At 48.1% G+C, this 25,413-nt stretch overlaps 8 protein-coding genes across 8 annotated transcripts; 6 read left to right on the top strand and 2 right to left on the bottom strand.

Annotated features, from left to right (window-relative positions):
• Window positions 1–143: 143 nt before the first annotated feature.
• Window positions 144–1,559, top strand: PEX2_003330 (uncharacterized protein; the record flags this gene model as incomplete). The annotated part of the gene is made up of 1 exon (XM_016737611.1): window positions 144–1,559. One exon carries the CDS (start codon window positions 144–146, stop codon window positions 1,557–1,559), a length of 1,416 nt encoding a protein of 471 aa, XP_016598667.1.
• Window positions 1,560–1,712: 153 nt separating this feature from the next.
• On the top strand, window positions 1,713–4,280 carry PEX2_003320 (putative serine/threonine protein kinase; the record flags this gene model as incomplete). The annotated part of the gene is made up of 1 exon (XM_016737610.1): window positions 1,713–4,280. One exon carries the CDS (start codon window positions 1,713–1,715, stop codon window positions 4,278–4,280), a length of 2,568 nt encoding a protein of 855 aa, XP_016598666.1.
• Window positions 4,281–4,793: 513 nt separating this feature from the next.
• Window positions 4,794–6,652, top strand: PEX2_003310 (uncharacterized protein; the record flags this gene model as incomplete). The annotated part of the gene is made up of 2 exons (XM_016737609.1): window positions 4,794–4,955; window positions 5,012–6,652. The coding sequence occupies 2 exons, from the start codon at window positions 4,794–4,796 to the stop codon at window positions 6,650–6,652; spliced, it is 1,803 nt and encodes a 600-aa protein (XP_016598665.1).
• A 2,409-nt stretch (window positions 6,653–9,061) lies between these two features.
• PEX2_003300 (serine/threonine-protein kinase) lies at window positions 9,062–10,444 on the top strand (the record flags this gene model as incomplete). The annotated part of the gene is made up of 4 exons (XM_016737608.1): window positions 9,062–9,105; window positions 9,169–9,379; window positions 9,435–9,591; window positions 9,645–10,444. The coding sequence occupies 4 exons, from the start codon at window positions 9,062–9,064 to the stop codon at window positions 10,442–10,444; spliced, it is 1,212 nt and encodes a 403-aa protein (XP_016598664.1).
• Window positions 10,445–11,198: 754 nt separating this feature from the next.
• PEX2_003290 (Pyridoxal phosphate-dependent transferase, major region, subdomain 1) lies at window positions 11,199–13,777 on the top strand (the record flags this gene model as incomplete). Its single annotated transcript, XM_016737607.1, has 6 exons — window positions 11,199–11,349; window positions 11,484–11,761; window positions 12,334–12,777; window positions 12,840–13,222; window positions 13,279–13,687; window positions 13,739–13,777. The coding sequence occupies 6 exons, from the start codon at window positions 11,199–11,201 to the stop codon at window positions 13,775–13,777; spliced, it is 1,704 nt and encodes a 567-aa protein (XP_016598663.1).
• A 247-nt stretch (window positions 13,778–14,024) lies between these two features.
• On the bottom strand, window positions 14,025–14,550 carry PEX2_003280 (uncharacterized protein; the record flags this gene model as incomplete). The annotated part of the gene is made up of 2 exons (XM_016737606.1): window positions 14,025–14,132; window positions 14,200–14,550. The coding sequence occupies 2 exons, from the start codon at window positions 14,548–14,550 to the stop codon at window positions 14,025–14,027; spliced, it is 459 nt and encodes a 152-aa protein (XP_016598662.1).
• Window positions 14,551–16,720: 2,170 nt separating this feature from the next.
• Window positions 16,721–20,404, top strand: PEX2_003270 (U2 snRNP complex subunit HSH155; the record flags this gene model as incomplete). The annotated part of the gene is made up of 2 exons (XM_016737605.1): window positions 16,721–16,730; window positions 16,782–20,404. The coding sequence occupies 2 exons, from the start codon at window positions 16,721–16,723 to the stop codon at window positions 20,402–20,404; spliced, it is 3,633 nt and encodes a 1,210-aa protein (XP_016598661.1).
• A 1,673-nt stretch (window positions 20,405–22,077) lies between these two features.
• Window positions 22,078–22,455, bottom strand: PEX2_003260 (uncharacterized protein; the record flags this gene model as incomplete). The annotated part of the gene is made up of 1 exon (XM_016737604.1): window positions 22,078–22,455. One exon carries the CDS (start codon window positions 22,453–22,455, stop codon window positions 22,078–22,080), a length of 378 nt encoding a protein of 125 aa, XP_016598660.1.
• Between the last annotated feature and the right edge of the window lie 2,958 nt (window positions 22,456–25,413).

Here is a 25,413-nt window from a genome sequence, read left to right as displayed (position 1 = left end):
CCTTTCGATTAAATAAGCGACCAGGTAGGTTCCAAAACAATGAAAACGCGACACGAGTGCTTTCATCCCCTCTAGGCTTCTCCCTTTGTTCAATTCACCCACGGGCTCGATTGATATGCGATCTATGTAATTCCAAAGACAGAATGGCTGACGAGTCTCCCAGTCTCTACGACCTAATTGAGGAGCTCGGATTTCCTCCAAGCGAGCACCAATTCCTGCTTCGTCTTTTCGGCTCATCCGACCCATTTGCTGGGCTTCCTGGTGCAGACCTAGAGGCTAATCACAGCTCTACCAGCATTGCCCGCAGACTTGCATCTACTAGGCTCTGGCAAGATATTCCTCCGTTTACTAGGTGGATTTCCCTAACTAACCTACCGCATCACAGTGAACGCGCCAATCAGTTTCGTCTACGATCCACCAACAATCATCCTTGTAACTTTCGTGAAGGTTCAGAGGGCAGAGACCTGGTTCACTACGAAGAAGAGTGGACTTCCCTCATAGGCACCGATTCAGAATCTCTGTTCTCCGAGTTACTTCAACAGCTTGCAACAGAAGACGAGCCTCACTGCCTTGAGTCCCCTGAGCTTCCTGGACATTCCAAGGCATCTGAGAACATTGCACGCCCCGGATCCGTTGAACCCCCGAGCTCATCAGTCTATGACAGCGAAACAGGTGAGCCACCCAACCCTGTTGATAACCTCAACGAGACCCCTGGAACCCAAGGCAATTGCGAAGCCTCCCAGGACCCGAGAACTCCAAATCAGCCTGGGAGTTTTGAGCAGCTACTTGAATCATTTCCAAGACCTCCCAGTCACAATCACACGGCCAGGGACCAAGTTTTATCCCACCTTGATCCTAACGCCGAACGAGTGCCACCGAAAGACAGTGCCCAGGCTAATACGTCGACGCTCACCAGCAGTCAGATCAAACCTGCGACCAGCCTACCTCGGATTCCTCGTTTCTCTGAAGATTTTGGGGACAGTACCCCGATCGGAAAGCAAGATTCTTTTAGCAGTTGTGCCAAAGCTGATACATCTGCTCTCGACACAAGTGGGCTAAGGAATACATCAACTACTTCTTCTAGAAGCTCCCCGCCTCCTTCTAACGACACTTCAACCATCCTCAACACTCGGAACGTTTCCCCTCAGATCCCTTCCCTGTCTCCCAGCGTTCCTTCCAGAGAGTTACATCTCCCCATTGACCGTCACGAGGGACAACAAGTGGATCTTGAAAGCTCTCACCAGACCCAGGAGCGCGCAAATCGGTACACCTACGCCATTTTCCCTGAATACTCCTCACGAGTTCGTCCGATCAGCTTCGTGATCAGAAAACAGCACTCCTTTCGCAGTATATTCGAAGGGCGCGCTACACCTACAGCTTCCCCTCGATATTACCAGAAGACGCCTCTTCATATCTCTACTCGTCCGTCAACAGTTTCTTTCGCCTCTGCAAAAAGGGGCACATCAAAGCGCAAGAGAGCCTTGAAGCGCTGTGTTAAAAAGCTCAAGCACCTGCTGTGTCGAAGCCGCAAACGCACTCCATCCACCCCCAATCATTAACTTTACGCCAGAGGAGCCGCATATCTTTATACTTCAAACTCGTCTCACCTAGCCCCCATCTCTATCTTTACTCCTTGCTCACTTTTACACCTACTTCATTCTTACGGCTATCTTACTTCACACCTCGCTCATTCAAGCGGATCTTCACTCACAATGGATTCTCGAATATCCCGACTCTTGGACCCATCCTCTGCAATGGCGGCCATCACAAAGCACAAGGCAGAAGCATTCAAGCTAGCTCGTGAACAGGGGGTGGCCGTCCAAGAGATGTGTCGTCGTGCGAAAACCGAGGTTCCACCATACGAGTTTGAAGAGTTGATAGGCAAAGGTGCTTATGGTCGTGTTTACAAGGGTCACCAAAAGCCATCGGGTCGGGTGGTTGCCATCAAAGTCCTAGATATTGACTCGCTAGACTACAAGTCACTTCGAGATTTCAGGGATGAGTCGATAAAGGATTTCATCCATGAAACAAAGGTGATGAAGCAAGTGAAGGATTCCGGTGCCAAAAACATCAACGAAATCATTGAAGCCATTTCCATTCATTCTCAGTTGTGGCTGGTTTGCGAGTACTGTCCCGGTGGCAGTGTCCGTACCTTGATGCGTGCAACGAACGACAAGCTCGATGAGAAATATATCATTCCAATCGCTCGTGAGCTAGCTGTTGGACTTCACGCTATTCACGAAGCTGGAATCATTCATCGCGATGTGAAAGCTGCAAATATTCTTGTTCATGAAGAGGGTCGTCTGGAAATCTGTGACTTCGGTGTTGCTGGTGTTCTCCAATCACAGCGAGACAAACGTTCCACCTGGATCGGAACACCACACTGGATGCCGCCCGAGATGTTTGCAACCCGGGGAGAGGCCCATCAATACGGGAATGAGATTGATGTGTGGGCGTATGGGTGCACACTGTTCGAATTCGCGAACGGCAACCCGCCAAACGCAGGCCTGCGAGAACGAATGCAAATCGGTCGCCAACTAAATCGCAAGACTCCCCAGCTGGACAGCGATAAGTACAGTCAAGGCCTGAAGGATCTTATTGCCTACGCCCTTGACTCCAATCCAGAGACTCGCCCCACAATGGCAGACATCCTTGCCCACCCCTACATTGCCGATACAGATGAGGAATATCCGACCACCTCTGTGGGTGAGTTGGTGAGAAACTACTACCAGTGGTCCCAGCGAGGAGGCCAGCGGATTTCTTTGTTCCACCCAGGTGGCGCGGCGGCAGCTGAACTCCCAGGCATCGAGGAGTCAGAAGATGACTGGAATTTCAGTACAACAGATGGGTTTGAGCGAAGATTCTCTGTCATTGACATGGATGAAATTGCTGCCTCGCTGGCGGAGATGGAACAGTCAATCAGTCCCACCGACACAACGCCTGAGCATGAGATGTATGAAACGTTTTCGGAGGACGATCTCAACTATGAAGATAAGGTCAATTTCGACGAACGCGTGCGCCGAGGTGCAGAGGCAATGGAAGGCCTGTTTGATGAGGAAAAGCCCAGCTACACGTACGAAACAAAAAATGACTTTGTCCCCATCGAACCTGCCCAACCCACTTCAGATCTCCCCCTCCGTGCGGAAACAGACCGCTCTTCCGTCACATCAACCTTTCTCGATATCGACATCGGGTCATTCGAGGCCTCACACTACGCAGCAGGAGCTCCATCTGCCCAGCCTTTTCAATTAGTCGACGCAAACACTATCCGCGCAAACCGATCCAGTTTTCGATTGCACAGGAGCTCCTCTGAGACTAGCTCAAAATCATCTGATAGTGGCGTGAATGATGATGCAAACCTCGAAGATACATTCGTGCCGTCTGGTCCTCGACCTCCTACCATGGACTGGAAATTCCCGTCATTCACACAAGATGAAGAGGAACAACCGGAAGAAGAAGAGAAGGAGGAAGCTCCTGCACAGGAGCCCATAACGGAGGAGTCTTTCCAAGCTGAGAAGCGAGCCACCATGCAATGGACATTCCCAGTCATGGGATCTGTGCCCGAGAGTCAAACCTACGATGACCGACATGATACTCTCCGAGCTCCGCTGCCTGAGGTTAAGCCTCCGCCGCCATCGCAGCCACTGTCAATAGATGAACCAGGTGACTCACGTCCTTCAACTTCGGCGTCCAATACCTCCGACTCAGATTACGATCCCTTCCGCTTCGATCGCCCCACCACCCCAGAGGGGGCAAACTCGCTTCATCATAGTCATTTCTTCGACACCGAACTCCCTGCAATGATGGAATTAGCCGGCTATAGTGAATATGAGGCTTCCGGTGTCCTCGACGGCCCTGGGCCAGACGAAGAATCTCACCCTGTATGGAAGGAGCACTCCAGGACTTCCTCGTACGAAGATAGTATGACAGCTTTGCGCACAGCCGTTCCAATTCCCCAAACCCCCACTGCTTCCTCGGTGACTTCGGGCCCCGTCTCAGAGCCGGGTTCTCCCGTCTTTGAAACTATGCGAAATGTACGACACGACACATCTGAAATCCCCATGTTACAGGCAGAAGACGAGGGACCAATCCCCTTCCCGGCTCTCAATCCCCCAAGTGCGGCGAGTCTGATGGAGGGTATGGATGATGGTGTGGTGACAGCAGAACTTGACCGTTTGCTGAGTGATTTCCTCGAGTCACTTTCGGCAACTGGTGAGGCATTGTCACGGGCTGAGATTAGACATGAGATGAATGGTGTTCATGTTGTTGAGCAGGTCTAGATGATTATGGGCTCGTGGAATATTTTACTGGCAAATATCCTTAGTCGGAAGCCATGTAAGGAGGCCCAGATATGTGGGATCAATGAGTCAACTTATCTACGATTCCAGTAACTAATATTATGTTCGGTTTTCATGCACATTATGTTCACTACGCAGATCTCTATGAAGGATGTAGGCAGTGCCTTATAGCTGGTAGAGACAAAGATGGACTTTCTTTGATGCCTGTGAAAATAGTTGAAGCTAGGCCCGTAGTCTTGAGTGAGTGTCCTTGACGCTGGTCAAGCCTAATAGACATGACTAGACAAGGTAGAATCATAGGCACTGGAGTTGTCTGGCAAGATGTGGAATGGCACCTCAAGTGCCCATGTCTTAATTTGGGGAGGCAGAGAGTCCAGTTTTTGATCTCCTCTTCCTTTTCCTACATCCCATCTCGTGTCTCATCTCTTCCTCCTTCATTCACTTGTTCCCTCTATTTCCAAAATGGCTTCCTATTCGTCCTCAAATATTTCAGAAATGCCACCCGCGGCCTCGTTGCCCTTTGGTGTCTTCTCTCCTCCACGGAATTCTTATGAATGGAAGAGAGCCCTCCTTGATGTGAAATGGCTATGTTTCAACCAGCAATACAAGCAATGTGCCTTGCGTTGCAATCAGCTCATAGACACCGCTTCTAGTCCGGTTTGTGTTTCACACATGTCATCTCAAATTCTGATCGCTAACGGGTTTATACATAGCTCTATCCAATCCGTGCGACCTACCTCCACTATTATGCAGCCACCTCATATGAGTACATGGGACGAGCAGCCCATATATTTTCGGCTGTCAAGGTCCCACTTCTGACTTCTGCTATGGAGCAGTTTCAGATTGCCTATGAGTCTTTGCCAGCTACTCTCCCACCCCCGGTTCTGAATCCCAACCAGACCTACTCACCAGTTACTTTTCTTCATTCGCCCAACACGTCTCCTCGGTCTTCCTTGAGTACCGTTGTGTGGAGTCCCACAATTTCGCCGACCTATGATCTCCCTCCAGGCCCTGGCCCTGATCCAAATGCTCAAGCTCTGTCAGTTCAGAATCTATCAGCTCATAATACTAAGCTAGCTCAAACTCCTCCCTCACCTGTCCTTTCTCCCTCTTCTCCTTCCCACTCGTCTATTACCACTGCTTTTTGCGTCACACCACCTCCTACTGTCCGAGAAGCCTCGTTTCTTAACTATGACGTTCCACCCCCAGCTTTTCATATCCCGCCTCCGACCCGTAAGCCCCCTCCTCCACCACACGGCAGCTCTCCTCGCCCAGCTACGAGAGACCAATTGCTCTCTTTCAATAGTGCCAGAGATGGGCTTCCCAATGGAGGATCTATCGTCCGAAACATTGCCCGGATGATCGATAACTCTATTATCGCGGGAGCCGACGACCCATTTGTGACCCGCGTGCCGCCGAAACATGACAGTCTAAAGCGGCCGCCAGTACGTCTATCTCCGATCAAATTCCCAGCTGAACTTGAGGACCCAGCAAAGCGCAACGAGCTTATCCCACCCCCACTTGCAATTCGGAAGAGCTCCGGCGAAGTGCTCATGTGCAGCAGCTCTGCAATGGTAATCTGTGGAGGTTCAGAGCAAGAAACGTCTAGGAATGAGGTGAATCGACGAGTCCGATCTCGCCCTCCCCGGCTACCCTTGAAGATAATCCCATCCGGACGACTGAATGCTAACACAGAGGAGGCGAGCCCTTCAACCCTAGCACCGCAGCCGAAGCGTCTGAGTCCCGTCCTCTCTTCGCCCAGTACCATAACTCCATCGACGCCAACCCCCGTTATGAGAAAGAAGATCCCCATCCTCGGCTCCCCTTTCACCAGCCGCGCAGGCTCACCAGAGCAGAGAAGCACCAAGTCGCCCTCGTTGCGGTCGAGAAAGTCCTCCCCCGCGCCTGTCAGCGCCGAGCGCGCCGCCCAGATCAATCAATTCAACAGCGCCGTCAAGTGGCTCCGTGAGCATATTCCCGCCGACGTGACCGGACTCCGCAAGCAGATCAAGCATGTTTCGGATCTACAGCAGGCTCGTCGCTCTCGCAACACGACTATGGCCCGCTCTGCTTCCTTCTGGACCTTTTCTCCCGTTAAGCCTAACCCCGATTCCGGTGCTGCCCAGGAACCTCCTGTGATCGAAGGACCTAATATCGATGAGTATGGAAATGTTATTCGGGTTGAGACTAAGGCGCAGCGCATTAAGCGGCTCAGGGAAGAGGATTGGAGGATTGGTATTCGGTCGAAGCATAGTCACTGGAAGGGAACTGAGTACTACGATGAGCTTTGCGAAACTGCTTTGGCTGAGCTTGGTGAGACAGGTTATGGATCTCGCGAATGGCTGTATCGGTGAGATCTTACTGCTTGTTCTCTTCCTGATCTCTTTTGAATTATTTGCACTTTTTTTTTGCTTTTTGCTTTTCTTGTTTTTTCTTTTTCGGAGGTTGGGTGTTGTGCAGCACCAATGCAGTTGCATGACATTCGAGCCATTCGATTCAAAATGGTCGATGGATATTGCATTGCGCAATACCTAGGTGGTTGACAAGATGGTATCATCAGCACCATTATGGTCTGTGTTTGATCATCTTGGCTGCCGAGGTGGTTTGGTGGAGTTGAGTATGCCATCTGGTATACTGGAGGCAAAAAAACATTGTTGCGTCTTCGCTCACTTGGTTTGGTACAAAAGACCACGTTATTGATGATCTTTGTATTTTACTGCTTGGACGAAGGCTGCCTGGAAACATCCCTATGGTTGGATCTGTTTCTTAAAACTTAATCTTAATCTTAACTTCAAATAATCCAAAGTGAATCTTGCTATTCTTGTCCTTCGTCCTAACAGCCAACTTCTCAAAGACCTTTACTCAATACAGAACCAAATCCCTCTCCTAGACCTCCTTTCCCAAAAAGGCCACCCAGTTGATTCCCGAGTTGATCTTGAATCTTGCTCAGATTCTGGTCCTCGGTGAGTTTCTTGCCAGTCAGACTTTCTATAAATGAACTCTGGTTAGTATAAATCTTTTTTCCTTTTCTTTTCCTCTTTCTCTCTTTGAGATAACATACTTTTCAGACCATAAGAAACTTTTGTCTCGCCCATATAGTCTAGCAAGAGCTCTTGGAGCTGTTTCTGGTATGGGTCCAGGTAACCAGCGACCCAAGCGGCAAGTAGAATTACCTGGAAGGTAAAGAAGAAGAGGAAGGATAGCATGATTGAAAGTTCAAGTTCTTGAGGATATTATGATAGTAAATTTCAAATTCAACCGAGAATGAAGCCAGCAGAAATCCATGGTTGCTGTGGTTCATATACCTCTGGCTAAGCCTATGACGTTTAGTGACGACGCCATGCCACACACGCACCCTGGTGGGGTCGGGATGTTCATTGCCAATCAGGGAAGAGCTTTGATATTAATTTTCATGCATCATAGCTTCAAAATTTACACAGGTGTCATTCTTTGCCATGTTTTAATTGCCGGTCTAAAGTGGTTGTATGGAGTACAACATAGTGTCAGGGCGAAGTGGTGTTGTGGCTCTAAATACTCCGTACCCACCACAGCTCTTGGCGCTTTTTATCTGTGATGTTGTCTTCAACTAGAAAAAAAAAAAACAAGGCATAATCTTTGCATTTCAGGTCTAGAAACTTGAAAACAGCTGTGGATTCTTATATAGTGTATGTATGTAGTAAATACACATCTGCATGTACACTAGTAATGTACGTAGTAACATGTCCCCAGTCACGTCACATGCAAGTAGATCTATATGCAATGTACGGAGTAGTTAAGTTTGGGCTTCAATGCTAGAAATTTACATCTTACTTTTAGTGCATGGACATGATTATGATCAAGTTTTACCCCTTTTTTTCAATATTTAATTAATCCTATTATATTGCTCTATGTTGTATATTAATTTAGATGTTGGAGAGTCAGCCCTGGAGGCAGTAACATTCCCGTTGTGGCTGTGCTGGCGCTAAACCCTACAACCCCAAGTGCAAGGCTTATCGCGTCTAGAACTCCTGATCTTCCCCCCTCTTCAGCCCTTTTTTTTCCTATCTTTTTTAAATTCATCTCAGGCGCACTTACAATTGACCTGCGATTTCTGATAATTGTTCGTCTACGTGTGTGTGTGTGTGTGTGTGTGGTATGTCTACTCCATTGGTTCTGTTTGGAATCTTCATGCAGCCACCCCCGCGCATGATCACCCCTCGAATTGGGCGTTTTTATATTTTCGATATCGCTGACCATATTCTTTTACTAGGTTGGACTACATTTTCTACTTTAAAAGCCTCAATCCTTGAATCCTCCTCTTCTTCGTCCTACTCGTTGCTACCTAACTGGTTCCGCGCCCATTCGAGCCCATCTCACACCGCGTCTGCCACCTTGGGCGTCTGCAGCCCTATCCCCACATCATGAGTTGTGAGTCGATATTTCATATTTGCGGGACTTTTTTTTCTATTCAATCTTGCTATGATTCGTCCATTTGTGTTGGCCAAATATTTTCCGGCCTCGCATCAGCCTTGTGCATAATCTGACTCTTCGTTGCGTTGGAATTGCCATGTCGATCTACACGTTTCCTGTCAGCCCCCTGTGGAATATATGGGGGCTAGGAGGACTTGGACTTCTAGCTATAATTTTGTGTCAGGGTCTACTCCGCCATGCCTAAGCCCTCCCCGCTCGGTCGGCTCCTCCAGGGGTCCTTTGCTTCATTTGTTTTGCGCGATTCGTCTGGCAGGCCCCGCAATTTACTAACTCGCATTTCTCTAGTCGCAAACATGCTCAACAAGCTGTCCGGGCAGCCGGAGAGCTACGAAAAGAAGTACGGTTCCTTATCGTAGCTCCCTTACCCCACATTCGCTGACCTATTTTTCGCTGGCTATAGGGCACTCTACAAATTCGGACGGACGCTGGGCGCCGGTACATACGGAATTGTTCGCGAGGCAGATTCTACCGACGGAAAGAAAGTTGCGGTCAAGATAATTCTGAAGAAAAATGTCCGTGGCAACGAGGGCATGGTTCATGATGAGCTTGAGATGCTGCAATCACTCCAACATCCCCACATTGTCTCGTTCGTCGACTGGTTCGAATCTAAAGTGAGCACGTCTCTGTTTTGGTGCGGTCGTTGTAGAGCTCTAACCGTGGATCTAGGACAAATTCTACATCGTTACACAGCTAGCCACCGGTGGCGAGTTGTTCGACCGGATCTGCGAATATGGCAAGTTCACTGAGAAGGATGCGTCGCAGACCATCCGCCAGGTCCTTGATGCCGTGAATTATCTGCACAAGCGCAACATTGTTCACCGAGGTCAGTCTTATTATGTCATACCAGCGCTTTACATGTAACTAACCCTTACGGAGACTTGAAACCCGAAAACCTCCTCTACCTCACCCGTGCTGCCGACTCTCAGTTGGTCTTGGCCGATTTCGGTATTGCGAAGATGCTGCACAGCCCCTCCGAGGTACTGACCAGCATGGCCGGCTCCTTTGGATATGCTGCTCCCGAGGTCATGCTCAAGCAGGGCCACGGCAAGGCTGTCGATATGTGGTCGCTCGGTGTCATCACCTATACCCTCCTGTGTGGCTACTCCCCCTTCCGATCCGAGAACTTGACCGACCTCATCGAAGAATGCCGAACAGGCCGCATCATCTTCCACGAGCGGTACTGGCGCGATGTGTCCCAGGACGCCAAAGATTTCATTCTCACTCTCCTGAATACGGACCCCACCAAGCGAGTTTCCTCCGAGGAAGCCCTGAAGCACGTATGGCTGACTGGAGAGACTGCGAGCGACCGTGACTTGCTGCCTGAAATCCGCACCTACATTGCACGTGCCCGTCTCCGCCGCGGAATCGAGATCGTCAAGCTCGCCAACCGTATCGAGTCGCTCAAGATGCACGAGGAAGAGGACGGGGATGCGGAAGATATTCCCAGCGCGGTGGACATGGGCAGTTCAACCGAAGATTCAGGTGCAACGGAACCACCAGTGCCAAGCAGCGATGCCAGTCCGGCCCCTGGCCATGTAAAGAAGAAGAGTCTGGCCAGCGCTGCTCGCGGTGCTATTTTCCGTGAAGTTGTTCTGGCTAAGGTCCGTGAGCAGAAGGAGACTGAGGAGCGGGAGAAGGTTGAACGTGAAGCTCGCGAGAAGGCTGCTTCTGCGTAAATTGTTTGCCGTCTTTCTTTGTGTCTCTACATCTTATGTTTTGTTCATATCCTGTTCCTATGTCTATCCTGCCCTGTACTTCTCTTTTATCTACCTGGCGGTTCTTGGATATAATTCTGTGATTCCCATTTATCCTAGTCAATCAGAGTGAACATACAATTCTCAAGTTTTATACACAATCAGCCGCAAAAATTTCTCAAGCGAACTAAAAGTATCTCTGGGGCCATAGTTATGACCCAATATATAGTCAGGTGTCGATATCACGTGTATTAATAGATAACCTCCCCACTTAGCTTCAGACCCTCATTTATGATCTTTTTAACAATATCTCTTCTTTCTTGACCATATTATATCTTTTACTGCTTTAGTTCAGTCTCATCTCACTTATTGAGAAGTTCCTGCATTTCCGTCAACGTCATACATCCGCTCTACTCCACTTGAGACACCGCCCCTCCTTCTCCACCGGAGCTCAAACATCTAAATCTTTTTCTCTCAGCACTCATCGCAACAATGTTCGCCACAAAGCGTCTGAGCAAGGTGAATATACTCTGAATCTGAACAAAACTGGAATAACAATCTTGCTGACTCTATATTTGTGAATCATAGGAGCTCATTAAGGTACCAACCCCTCCGTTTTCTTCTTAACCTTATCGCCTTTGTCCCGCCGATGGCATACTTTGCCCAAGAGCATACCATGGCGCACATGCATATTATCAGTCAATGAACATGTTTCTCTGACCTTGTGACTTTCCAGATGCAAGAGCATCTCCCACCGGGAATTACTATCGTCAAATGCGACAATCTAGAGGAATGGCAGATGGACATCAAGATCCTTGACCAGAATCCACTTTATCTGGACCAGACTTATCGCCTGAAGTTCACCTTCAGTAACAAGTACCCTATCGGTAAGCCCCATCTTCTCAGCCAGCAGCCTCTTGTCTCTATTGTCTGCCTCGGTAGCTTCATTTCATTCATCTTGTCTTTATCTCGTCCTTTCAATTATCAGATCATTCTGGATTCTGACACACAATCATTTTAGAACCCCCCGAGGTCCAATTCATCCAATGTCCTGCCTCCACTGGCACATCCCGTACAATCCCAATGCATCCCCACATCTACAGCAATGGCATTATCTGCCTTGATCTCCTGGGTTCCGCCGGTTGGTCCCCAGTACAGACAGTCGAGAGCGTCTGCATGAGCCTCCAGAGCATGCTTACCGCCAACAATCGTAATGAGCGACCCGCCGGTGACAAGGAGTTCATTGCCACCAATCGCCGCCGCATCCGTGACATTAACTTTGTCTATGAGGATGACAATGTATAAATTTCCAGCTCCTTGCGGGTTGGACCTGGACCGTGGTGTGTCTGATACGGGGTGGCTTGCGTTGGTGGAGTGGGGACACATACATCGGCGTTTTCTGCATGGATGCAATTCCGCCCCTTGATATTTAAGCGGCGGGCTTTACATAGTGACTGGTGAGATTGTATTTTTCTTATTCTTCGCGTTTGCATTCATCCTGGCGCTAGCCCATTGTTCTCAATCGTGGAATGGGTGGTTTTTTTGCGGGCGTTCAAGGGTTTTCATTATTTAGCAATCCGATCAATAAGAGAACCATTTCTCTTTCAACAATATTTGGTAAGTAGAGTAGACAACAGAGAATAAATCAAGTAATAGAATCCACAGTATGAGCGATTGTCTATATTATCCGGGGAAAATGATAGCGGATGTTCAATGTGATTGGCCAGATCGCTTATATTCCCAAAGCAAGAATGGTACAAACTATCCACGCCCCGAGTATAAGAACAAGCCAATTTTCTCAAAAATATCCATAGGTATTATCGTCTTCAAGAAATGAAATGATACCTACTACTCAAATTGACTTTTTCCAGGGATGGCCCGCAACGGCCATGCTTCCAGTGGAACGCCTCAAACAAGCAGCCAACAACGCCCTATCCAACACATCCATATTCACTGAAGGATTTGCCTATGGCCCTGACGAAGGCTACTTCCCCCTAAGAAAAAATATAGCCGAGTGGCTATCCCAATCCTATGCACCTGCACAGCCCATCGGCGCAGAGCGGATATGCATTACCGGCGGTGCCAGCCAGAATCTAGCATGTGTATTGCAGGTATTCACAGACCCAGCCCAGACAGAGATTATATGGCTCGTGGAGCCAACATATCATCTTGTCTTCCGGGTATTTGAGGACGCTGGATTCAGTGGCCGGATGCGAGGGATCCCCGAGGACGGGGAGGGGATGGATGTTGCTGCACTTGAACTTGCTTTGGATGCATTTGAGCGTAGTGGAGATTCGGGCTGTCAAGATGACCGGGTATGTGCTCTTTTCCATGCTCGGCTGGTTGCTTTTGGTATAACACATGCTAACAGAAACAGGAGAAGACATACAAGCCCCACAGGCCGTACAGAAAGATATACAAGCATGTCATCTATTGTGTTCCGAGCTTCTCTAATCCGTCAGGGACGACGATGTCTCACTCGAGGCGTGAGGCACTTGTCAGATTGGCCCGGAAGTACAATGCTCTTGTTGTCGCTGATGATGTGTATGATTTTCTCAGTTGGGGCGTGACACATCCCGCCAACAAGGTTCCACATCTTCAGCATCGCCTCGTGGATATAGATCGGGTAATTGATAGTGGGCCAGAAGATCGATTTGGAAATGTCGTGAGCAATGGATCATTCAGCAAGCTTATTGGTCCGGGATGTCGAGTTGGATGGGCTGAAGGGACTAAAGACTTCATCTATGGTCTTTCCCAAGCGTGAGTCCTCATTCTTAATTCAGAATATTGAAAATAAGCTAAAATTTCACTCACAGTGGTTCTACGCGCTCTGGTGGTGCTCCTTCACAACTAACGTCAACTTTCATCAATGATATGCTGGAGGATAACTTCTTGCCTAAATATATTACCAATATCCTAGTCCCAGAAGGACGACGAAGGCACTGCATTCTGGCATCAGCAATCAAAACACATCTCGGTCGTTTCGGTGTGTCATTTACTCCTGATCCGGAGACCAGTCCAGTTGCGGGGGGATACTACATCTGGATTCAGCTCCCGGCCGCATTGACCGCAACTCAAGTGTGCCACGAGGCCCTAGAGTTACAAAATTTGGTGCTGGGTGGCGGTCAGAAATTTGCAGTCCCAGCGAATGTTCCAGGGGGAGATTTACATCGGCGGCTGAGACTTTGTTTCATGTGGGAGGATGAAGGGCGGCTAGTTGAGGGGGTGAGGAGGTTAGGGCTTGTCATTCAAAGTATACTGACAAACAACAAATAGAAGAAACAGGACTGGTATCACCTCTTAGGTTTTAAATAAGTGTCTTCTTTATAAAAGCGCCTACTTTCTACTTCAACCTTCAAATCTATTGGAAATCCTACCATATACCTACACGGGCGACTACAAACTGCTTCTTAGACAAATCCCATCGAATTTCGTGAACGGCATTTTTCACACAGTTCGAGATACATATATTAAAAAAGGCTTGCTATCGGTTGCATATCGCTTGTAAAAAAAATCCAAAGATCCCCCGTATGGCTCAAAACAAAAACTTAGCACGCTTCTTTCACCCATAAAACCAATATTCTGCGGCATAATCAACCTGAATCGCTGCATCTTGACCAGAGCACGTAGATGGCGGGTCACCTTGGGATGTCACAACTCGGTAAACTTCCTATATAGAACAGTGCGGTCAGATATGTATACTCCAGATCCGGGGGTTATGGATAACCGGAACTTACCCGAATGTCATTTCCCTTCTTGTATCCTAACTTCAGCCACGGAACATCACCAGAGGATCCCGATTTTAACTTTGGCGCTGAAGTAGAGGCTATTTTACTCGTAGCAGCCCAGGAATTGGAGCCACTCAGTCGCATATCGAAAACTGGGTCTCCAGCAGCGTTGAAATAGTGCTCGCCAATAATAAGGTTGGTACTTCTCGTTCCTTGCCCCACAAGGGCTGCCATGAACGCGAGAGATTCAAGAGGAGTGGCGCTGATAAGTGCGGGGACTTCGTGGAGGAGAGATAGAGATGATGATGCAATGCAAGAGGCGTCGAAGAGTGTAGCGGCAGCCCCTGTGGCTTTGGGCATGATGGTGATATTGGAGTTCAAGGAACCATTCGATAGACAGGTGTAGTTCTGTGTTCCTCGGCCCAATGCAACGTATTTGAGAGTAATATTTTTTGGATGGTGCTGGAAGCGGTGAATGTGTCTCGTTCAATGAGAGGGATACATTTGCGAGAGAGCAATTCCCGAGGTTGATATTGTTAAGTTGGTGGTAGATTTGGGAGAACGAGGAAGCGAGAGCCAGAGGATGAGGAAGACCCGAGTGTCCTTCGACATTTGCTGCTACGAGCAGCAATGGCAGCGCTAAAAAGAGCCTCATGGTAGCCGGGTGATTTTGGATCTATCAGATATAGATTGTTTCTAGAATTTGCTCGAGCAAATCTAGTGCTGGAGTCATGGAAAGTAACTGGGGTATAAGGTATAAGAGCAAGGATGAAACCAACAAACAGGGAGATATATCTCATTTAATGAAAAGGTTGGCAGGACTATTCTGGTATGTAACAAAGGACATGCTCGGAGTTTGAGATATGCCGCACAGGTAGCAAGGCTCTCGAGGTAAACCGAATCTAACTAAGCGTAGTGGATTTTGGTTCAATGAACCTTTGGGGGGGCCAATGATAGATTCCATATAAGTTTATACCGCCATTCACATCTGAGTTGTCTACATTCATAGATTGTGTCCGAGTCTGCTTACTGGGCTAACGGTGTGCTAAAATTGGCTTCTTTGTTGTCACCCCCCACCTATCTTGAAAGGTTGCTAGAGATATAGGTAATGAGATTTTAATTCATCTGTGTTGATTAAAATGAAAAGGATGTAACCACAGGGCTTTATAGGTTACACTAGCCCCATTGTTGTTTACTGGCCGGCAGCAAATTGTCTTCAATGTTGGACAACCTTAGAATCCATGGATAGATTGGGGTATGAGTAATATTGTGTAGGCTTTATCAATAACAACAATTCAGTATAATCAGCCTTAGAAGAAGCCATATTGATCAAGTACGTTCTTTCGGATCTTGGAATTCTACAGGCGCTTATTTGATGCACCTACTTTAGCCTAGATTTCTCATTGGCTATCGGAGAGTTTCTTGCTCTCATCCCCAGTCGTATTAAGAACCTTTTTCCTAAATTAGATAATCAATTTCAAGTGCACAGGAACACTAAAGTTCATGCAGGCCTGCAATATCCCTGATACACCGGTTGTGAGACATAAATAGACTATACGCGCCCTTGCAGCGCCACAGATGTAAGTGCTAATCAGGCAGCAATACATAATTTACGAGCCATAAACACAGTGTGAGAGTTGGCCAAACGCAAGGAATTATACAGTAAAGAGCCCAGAATGGCACTTCTATGTTGTAGGTAGAAAAAATATCGAAATATCAATGGTTTCTAACCAACTATTAGCATTGGTGGCTCACAGGGAGTTCTTAAAATACTGTAACATGCTTTGGGGGCTAAAATTTTCTTTGAGCAAGATCAATCGACTCTCACTTTGGTCTCTTTAGGCTGTTGTTTAATTCGTTATACCCCTCCCTTGCGGATGTTCGCCATTTTCCTTTCAGCCGCCAACATTGTTGACTGCCCAAACCTGGCCTGATAGAGCTTTTAAAAAAGTTCATGGAGTTCCGACAATGCGCAGAGTCGAACGGCGATGGTACGTGAACTACATAACTAGTGAACTGTACAAATGAATATGCGTTCGAAACAGCCCGTACTCTAACATCTTAAGCGAGGTCGCGTGAATTAAAAAAAATAGGTAGCTTCTCTTTGATTTGGCATGTCAACCTTAGTGCAGGGGCCATGCTAATCTTCTCTGTATATTTTCAGTTCACCGTATGCCCCGAAGGGCAAAATATCTCTGCGTTTGGTTCAATATAACCTCACTTTGTGGCAGAAACACACCACCTGCCTATTTAGGCGATATAGATGGTTGGGCAGGTGCCCAGGTGGGCATGATCATGCTTATGTCATGAATTCACGTGATGAGACACCGGGCCACCCAAGAAGCTAAGGTCTCTAGTCACGTGCAGCCTAATCACGACCTTTTCATCACGAGGCGGCTAGCAACACAGCATCCTCAATCACCATTATTGTGACCGTTACAGCGGTTTTCAATCCGGATGTAGCTGCGGTGTTCGCTTCTGCGGTAATACAGGCTCACTCACATCCTCGCGACTTTTACATTTTGTCACCATGTCTGACGGTAGGTCTTCACAAGCTCTCCCACCTGACCATATACTGATCCCCACTGTAGCCGATATCGAGGCCGTTCGACGGCTCCAAGCCGAGCGCAATGCTGCTGCTGCTAGTCAAAAGGGCTCTAAGACCTTTGACCAATCTTCTCAGCGCACTGATAATTCGACCAAAGCCTCCCTGACGGAATCCTTCGACACCTTTTTGTACGAACGGGATGGAGCACAGAAGTTTTCAGGCTACGATACTTCGATCGCTGTTGATGGCGATGAAGAAATGGAAGATGCGGATGGAGGACACAAACTGGTTGGCCAATACACTGCTACCAGAAGCCAGATTGATGAGATGGCGCGAGGAGCTGGGGTTGAGGAGGAGGACATTTTGCTAGGCCGTGAAAAGGCGGCGCGAATCGCAGACCGCGAGACAGACTACCAGAAACGCCGATTCAACCGTGGCGCCTTGACCCCGACGCGCGCCGATCCCTTCGCTGCCAACGCGGACGTTGAAGGAGAAAGCCAAACCTATCGTGAGGTCATGGCCCTCCGCGAGATCGCCAGGGAAGAAGAGCGCGTTCAAAAGCTGATCGCAGAGAAGCGCGAGAAGGGTGAGGACGTTACAGAGCACCAGGCTACGCTGAAGATGGTGGAACACGATAAGGAAAACGCCGAGGCAGGCTCGACCGTCGCGGTGTCTTCCGAAAAGAAGCGAAAGAACCGATGGGGCGAGCCTGCTGCTGAACCAGGCAAAAGATCGCGTTTCGATGAGGCACCTGCTCCAGCAGAAGCAGCCAAATCCGGCCGATCGAGATGGGATCTGGCGCCATCTCTCACAGCTGCCACTCCCGTCGGCAACCAAGGACTCGCCACTCCCATGCATCCATCCCAAGCAGGTGCTGCTACTCCGGCAGCTGGTTTCGGGGATGTACCCGGTCAAGTTATTGGCTGGTCCGATGAGGAGCTCGATATCATGCTTCCCGGTGAGGCCGATGGCTATAAGGTCCTTGACCCTCCTCCCGGGTATGAACCAGTCCGAACCCAAGCCCGCAGGCTCATGGCCACGCCAGCACCTATGTCTAGCGCCGGCGGTGTTGGAGGGTTCATGATGCAAGAGCCAGAAAGTGTTCAGTCTGTAGGAAAGGATCTTCCAACTGATATCCCCGGTGTGGGTGAACTTCAGTTCTTCAAGGCGGAGGACATGGCTTACTTCGGTAAGCTGATGGAGGGTGGGGATGAAACCAGCATGACTGTGGAAGAAATGAAGGAGCGAAAGATTATGAGATTACTACTCAAGATCAAGAACGGCACCCCGCCCATGCGCAAAACTGCTCTGCGCCAAATCACAGACAATGCACGCGACTTTGGTCCCGGAGCTCTTTTCAATCAGATTCTCCCCCTGCTCATGGAAAGGACCCTAGAAGACCAGGAACGCCACTTGCTGGTGAAGGTCATCGACAGAATTCTCTACAAACTGGATGATCTGGTCCGTCCCTATGTTCACAAGATTTTGGTTGTCATCGAACCACTGCTCATTGATCAAGACTACTATGCTCGTGTTGAAGGCCGAGAGATTATCTCGAACCTTGCCAAGGCCGCCGGTCTTGCTACTATGATCAGTACTATGCGTCCTGATATTGACCACGCCGATGAATATGTGCGAAACACGACAGCACGCGCTTTCGCCGTTGTGGCCTCTGCCCTCGGTATTCCCGCCCTCCTTCCTTTCCTCCGTGCTGTCTGCCGCAGTAAGAAGTCATGGCAGGCTCGACACACCGGTGTCAAGATTGTCCAGCATATCCCTATCCTCATGGGTTGTGCCATTCTCCCTCATCTCAAAGAGCTGGTTGGATGCGTTTCAGGTAACCTTAGCGATGAACAAGCTAAAGTTCGAACCGTCACCGCTCTATCTCTGGCCTCTTTGGCTGAGGCCGCAAACCCATATGGTATCGAAAGTTTCGATGACATCTTGAGCCCTCTCTGGACCGGTGCCCGCAAGCAGCGTGGCAAGGGTCTCTCTGCGTTCCTCAAGGCTGTCGGCTATATCATTCCTCTTATGGACGAAGAGTATGCCAACTACTACACCACTCAAATCATGGAGATCCTTATTCGAGAATTCGCCTCACCGGATGAGGAAATGAAGAAGGTCGTATTGAAGGTGGTTTCTCAATGTGCAAGCACTCCAGGTGTGACTGCCAGCTATTTGAAGGAGCACGTCTTGACAGAGTTCTTCAAGGGCTTCTGGATGCGACGTATGGCGCTCGATCGACGAAACTACCGCCAGGTAGTCGATACCACAGTGGACCTGGGCCAGAAAGTGGGTGTTGGAGAGATTCTTGAGCGCGTCGTCAACAACCTCAAGGACGAAAGCGAGCCATATCGCAAGATGACTGTGGAAACGGTCGAAAAATTGATTGCATCACTTGGAGCCGCTGACATTTCTGAGAGGCTGGAAGAACGCCTCATTGATGGTGTCCTCTTCGCCTTCCAGGAACAAAGCATCGAAGACCTTGTCATTCTTAATGGATTCGGCACAGTGGTAAACGCACTTGGCACACGATGCAAGGCATATATTCCTCAGATTGTCAGTACTATTCTCTGGCGTCTAAACAACAAATCCCCCACTGTTCGACAACAGGCGGCCGATCTCATCTCCCGCGTTGCGCTGGTGATGAAACAGTGTGACGAGGAAGCACTCATGGGCAAGCTTGGTATCGTGCTCTACGAATACCTGGGTGAAGAATATCCCGAGGTTTTGGGCTCCATCTTGGGTGCTTTGCGTGCCATCGTCACCGTGGTCGGTATCACCCAGATGCAGCCACCCATTCGCGATCTTCTTCCCCGACTTACACCCATTCTGCGCAACCGCCACGAAAAGGTGCAGGAGAACACAATTGATCTCGTCGGTCGTATTGCCGACCGTGGTCCCGAGTCCGTGAACGCCCGTGAGTGGATGCGTATCTGCTTTGAGCTGATGGATATGCTCAAGGCTCACAAGAAGGGAATTCGTCGTGCGGCCAACAACACATTTGGTTTCATTGCCAAGGCTATTGGTCCTCAGGATGTCCTCGCCGCTCTTCTCGGCAACTTGCGAGTACAAGAGCGTCAGTCGCGTGTTTGCACGGCTGTCGCCATCGGTATCGTGGCCGAAACTTGCGCACCGTTCACTGTGCTCCCGGCGTTGATGAACGAGTACCGGGTGCCCGATCTCAATGTGCAAAACGGTGTGCTCAAGGCCTTATCCTTCTTGTTCGAGTACATCGGCGAGATGGGCAAGGACTATGTCTACGCTGTCACGCCGCTGCTAGAGGATGCACTTGTCGACCGTGACCAAGTCCACCGACAAACCGCTGCCAGCGCGGTCAAGCACGTCGCACTCGGTGTTATTGGTCTTGGTTGCGAGGACGCTATGGTCCATCTGCTCAACCTTCTTTTCCCCAACATCTTCGAGACCAGTCCCCACGTCATTGATCGGGTCATTGAAGCCATTGAAGCTATCCGAATGGCAGTCGGCACTGGTATCGTTATGAACTACGTTTGGGCTGGCTTGTTCCACCCTGCTCGGAAGGTCCGCATGCCTTACTGGAGACTGTATAACGATGCATACGTCCAAGGAGCCGATGCGATGATTCCTTACTACCCGGATATGGAGGGCGACGTGGACCGACCAGAACTATCCATCATTATCTAAGGATGATGCATTGGATGGTCTGATTTCTCTTCATGCATTATTAGATACAAGTTCTATGGGGTGTGTTATTTGCTAGCCGGTGTTTTCTTTCTTCTGGTCAATATTTTCTTCATACTCGGGGGGATGTTTGGCGTCTCATGTGTAACTGTAACCCATTTGTGAAAGTTAGAGAAATTTCAATATCAATTCAAAATTCGATTCATGATTATTGCGTTTTGTGATGAGTACCTTGGGCGCATATAAATGTTTTGTGGCTGCTTACTGTCTTGTGATTCCGGAGGTGATAACTATATATATCTATCTACTCCGTATGTACAATCATTTGATGACCTGCAGGAAAAATCTTCCAATGAGTCTGTAATATCCGTGATTTTGATTAATTTCAATATCTAAATCCAAAAAACAACGTGTAGAGTTGATCGTTTCTATAAATCGTACTTCGTACATAGAATAATCGACAAGGCCAAGCATGGTGACAGGGGCAATCAGGCAGGGATCGCTCCTAAGGCCGACAATCATGTCAATCATCGAGATCTTTAAATCAACAGGGTCTATCTGGGGTACAACGTCGACGTCACGTATTCGACAATAGGTATACATATTGACACTACATACTATAAGACATAGTGTAGCAAAACATTTTAGCAAAGAGAATAATCAACCATACGGGTGGGGGAATCCAACAACCCCTTTCCCACATTTTGCCACACAAAAAATAGAAACCAGAAAACTCGTCATCACAGGGTCCCGACGAAGTACAAAATAATCAGAAAGGAGGGGCAGATTGTGTACTTCCTAATGGTTCCCTATTGAGTAATCCCCCCCATAGGTACTCCCTGCCAAGAGCGCCAAATGCCTAAGCTTGCCGTGGAAGGGTCTTGGCGCAGGATGTGGCCGCGTAAGCTCTGGCAGATGTGGTTCTTGTGGGGAATATCCATTTTAGAATTACGTTTATACTTGCTTTTATTCTTTTTCGAGGTTACAATATGTGCATGTATGTTGTAGAATACTCCAATATAAGCATAGCAACTCCAAGAGAGGCTTACATATGTTGTGGCATTATAGCAAGTACAACATATGCATATATACCCTGACCTCTAAACTATAAATCACCGAGTACGTATACTGATTCTCTGTGCATGGACCTTGAATGTACAGTGTACACTGTACAACGTAAATGCTAGATATCAAGAACCTAATCGGGACTGGAGTATGTACAAAGCTTCAAACTACACAGCCTCCCCCTGAATTCAGGGCATCAATCACAGAGCTGAACTACGAACCGCGGAATGGAGGAGATTTCGATTTTGGTCAACGTACTCCGTACTCCAGACTCCATACACAACAAGGTTGGAGTCGAAGGAGAACACACAGACCCTGATAAGGGGGGCATCGGTCGTGTAACGCCCCTTTTTTTACCTTTTCCATGGTTTGTACACGGTTCCTTTGTTCCAAGGTTCAGATTTCTTTTTTCTTTTTGGATTTCCAGGGTCTAGGTACTATCCGCTTTCGGGCGTTGAGGATCTTTATTTCTTATTTCTTATTTAATTTCTTATTTCTTATTTCTTATTTCATTTCTTAATTTTATTATTACTCACGGATTACCTTCTATATTCTATAGCATACTCCGTACTCCGTACACGGGTAATCGCTCACAGCTATCAGTTCCTCTCTTAGCGCAGTGGCGGACACGGCACAGAATCAGGATTCACTTTCGCTGCAAGGACCATGGGTCCAAATTGAGGTTCATAGATCCTTAGATCGTGGTAGCATGCAGGGAATGAACTCCGAGGTGACTCCACCGGCAAAGTGTAAAGTATAAAGTGTACATTGTACAACACAGGAGGCACAGGTATATGATATGTACAATGTCTGTACGGAGTACGGAGTAGTGTGATGTCTACTGTTGTACATCCTATAGCAGAGGTGGAGAAGATCGCGTGACGCGCATCTACCAATCCCAAGGGTCGTGAGTAGTCTGTGTTGGTGCATGTACTAAAGTGCAAGATAGCTGTCAAGCATGCGAGATACCGAAACTCCTCGGTTTTCATGTGAAGGTCTACATATGGAGCCCCCCCAAAAAAGTTATGTGGACATAGCATACAGGGCTGTGAACCAATCAGCGGACACAGCGATTGACTTGCGCAACACAGAAGGGATCATGGATCTCGGTTTGGAGAAGACTTGCGCGTTGGATGATTGGAACTAGCTTAACAATGCTGGTAACTCTGCTATCGATGCTTTTCTTTTGGTTCTCATTCTAGGACAACAGAACCAACCAAAAAGCAAACCATGAGTACATCGTAGGTAAGACAGAATTCCTGTTCTGTGAGTATTTTTTATATATATATTTTTTAATTTATGAGTCCGTTGCAAGGGATCGGAGACCCTGCAGTACGCCCCATTCATGACGGTTGAGGCACACACAGCGAGGGGTGTACACACGCTTTGTGGATCAGGCGCCTCTGGCGCGTTACCTTTTTCTTTGGGTCTTTCTCCGTCAACAGCGGGCTGTAGTACGCACTAAGGCTTAGGCTAAGACTACGGCCCCTCCTTCAAGGCCCTTGGTATATTTCCTGCAGTGTTGACAATGTCTGGTGACATAGGCCAAGAGAGTAATCTCTCCACTTTCTGCAAGTGCGTCTTTTACTTTACAATGTTCGATAGACAAGGGGAAGCTTACTCTTTTTATATGATGCTACACAACACTTCCGATGAAGTTTTTTTTTAAACCCAAGTGGTCTGGTGGAAGGGAGAGAGAGAGAGAGTTTCTCTTACAGCGCACACCGCAGTTTCTACCATATCCACAGTGACATCTTATTTCTCGGGGAACTCCAACTTGAACCGCAGAGATGGGACTGGATCGAACTTTCTTTTTTGATGGTGGCGGGGGGGTCCGATCAAACAGTAGAGTTAATCGCCTGTTAAGGCAAAAAGTATATTCTTCAGGCAAAAGAGGCGCACTTAGTCTAAAACCCCACCTGGGCATAGATGTCAAGTCTAAACCATATCCGAAGTTTTCCGGTCGTTTTCCGATGTCCTCCTTGACACGAGACCCACTACGTAATGAAATCGCAAAATGAGTACTCCGTACTGGTAGACACTAGTGGCCAGGGATTAATCGGTGCGGCTTAGACGATAATGCAAGATTTCAGTGTTTATCTACATACTCGTACTTTGTATATTGGATCTCTCGAACAGGAGGGAAAGGAGAATACATTAAAAAGAATGAAAAATTACTGTATTCGAAATTCCCGATCCACTTACGGGCGTTTCAGGTTGTTAGCGTTGACCCTGAGAGTGGCAGTGTTCCTAGCGGGAAATGTGGAGTCTAACCAGGATCGCACGCAGGGATCTCAACTTTGGGGACCAAGCCAAAACGGGCTTTGCGGGGAGTTGTTGGGGGAGGGTCACGTCATTTGACTTTTAAAGATTGGAGGGGTTCGTGTCTGCGGGAATGGATAGAAATACATGAACTCGAAATAAGAGACTTGAACCTTGAAAAAAATGGAAACACTAAGAAGAAAAAGGGTGTGAGATGTTTCGAATTTCTGAATCCAAGGTTAACCTTCCTACTTTGTTCGACCTATACCAAGGAGCAGATAACCACGTTGACTCGAAAAGCGCGGGATGAGCACGCGTCAGCTTCTGGTGGGTCTACAGATACAATTGGTCGATCAGCGACTGCCAAGATCGGCTATCGACTATCTGCCGTCTCCAGGTGGGACTGGGTTGCAAATAATCATCTGTGATTGGCTGAAAGGCTCTGCAACAAACATGTAAGAATGTGGACCCAATGGAATTAAGCTAACCTAGTCTGAATAGGGCCGAGCTAATCCGTATTAGTCTGAAACTTTGAAAATAAACGGAAAGGGGTCCGGTATCGGGAGGACCCCTTCAGCCAATCATCAACATTATAGTTCTACGTTTTGGGTGATTGTTTTTCAGGTGTGGATGCCTTACTCCGTATGGAGCCTGGGTTTTGTCCCATTTACCCGGATTCTTGTTGGACCTTCCACGGTATTTCACAAACCCGAGAGTCCACAGGCCCACTCTGTGGATGTAACGCTGTGAGCATCGCAAAGAATGGTTCAATTGAGCGTTTCAGCTGTTCTATATATAGAAAGCCAGGTTGTTGGGATTTCTGCAGTGAGGCAGCGTGGCAGTGATGAAAATAATAATCACCAAAGTGCAATACATTTACCTATTCCGAGTTTTTGACATACAATATAAGTGATTGTAATCACTAGAATAAATTATATTATATCCAATGTGAGACAAAAAAAACAGCAACGATGATTTGCACACAATGTCAACCTTGATTTAGGGACAATGCCGATCTGCCGTGTGGGAACTGCCAAGATTGGAGCCCCATGCAGATGACAGGGCCTTGTTGGTCAAGGGTACCTGATTGACACTCGGCATTGAGGCGGATCGTCAACGTGCTAGATAAGGATCTGATTACTGCGTACTTTGGGAGTGATTTTCATTTCAGCCAGGTGATAATCGTTCTTTACATGGACGATCGATTGTAAATTGAGATCAAAGTCTGGGGTTTGATCTAGTTATTTCTCCGATATTCCTGTGTTGAACTGTCACATCAATGTCTGACCGCCCTTTTCTTTTTCTGGGATTTCCCAGCGGGTTCCTCGGGAAAGCAGATAATCCCTACGGAGTCGACAATGATGAAATTGCAAAGTGATAAAAAACATCTCAGGGTCCCAGAGGACGCGTCATTAATATGAGCCGTGTCCGAGAAAAGCGGTCAGGCCCGTCAAGGCCCGTCTACTCCGTAGGGGAGCTTGAAGAGCTCAGTCGCGACATCCATGACCTTGGGATAATGATCCACCCCTCCCGTGTCTAGCAGGGGCCTTCTGGGCCAGTGGACCTGTATAACCTGTAGACTACGAGTGATACACTTCCACAATGTGACTCCGTTCTCAGGCTCTGTCTATCCGGCACGCTCCGGCGCAATATTGCGGCCAAGGTATACCTTCCCTAAAAGTCGC

This window comes from Penicillium expansum (genome assembly GCF_000769745.1).
Source record: "Penicillium expansum strain MD-8 chromosome Unknown contig8, whole genome shotgun sequence".
Taxonomy (NCBI): Eukaryota; Fungi; Ascomycota; class Eurotiomycetes; order Eurotiales; family Aspergillaceae; genus Penicillium; species Penicillium expansum.
This window is presented reverse-complemented; position numbering and strand designations above follow the sequence as displayed.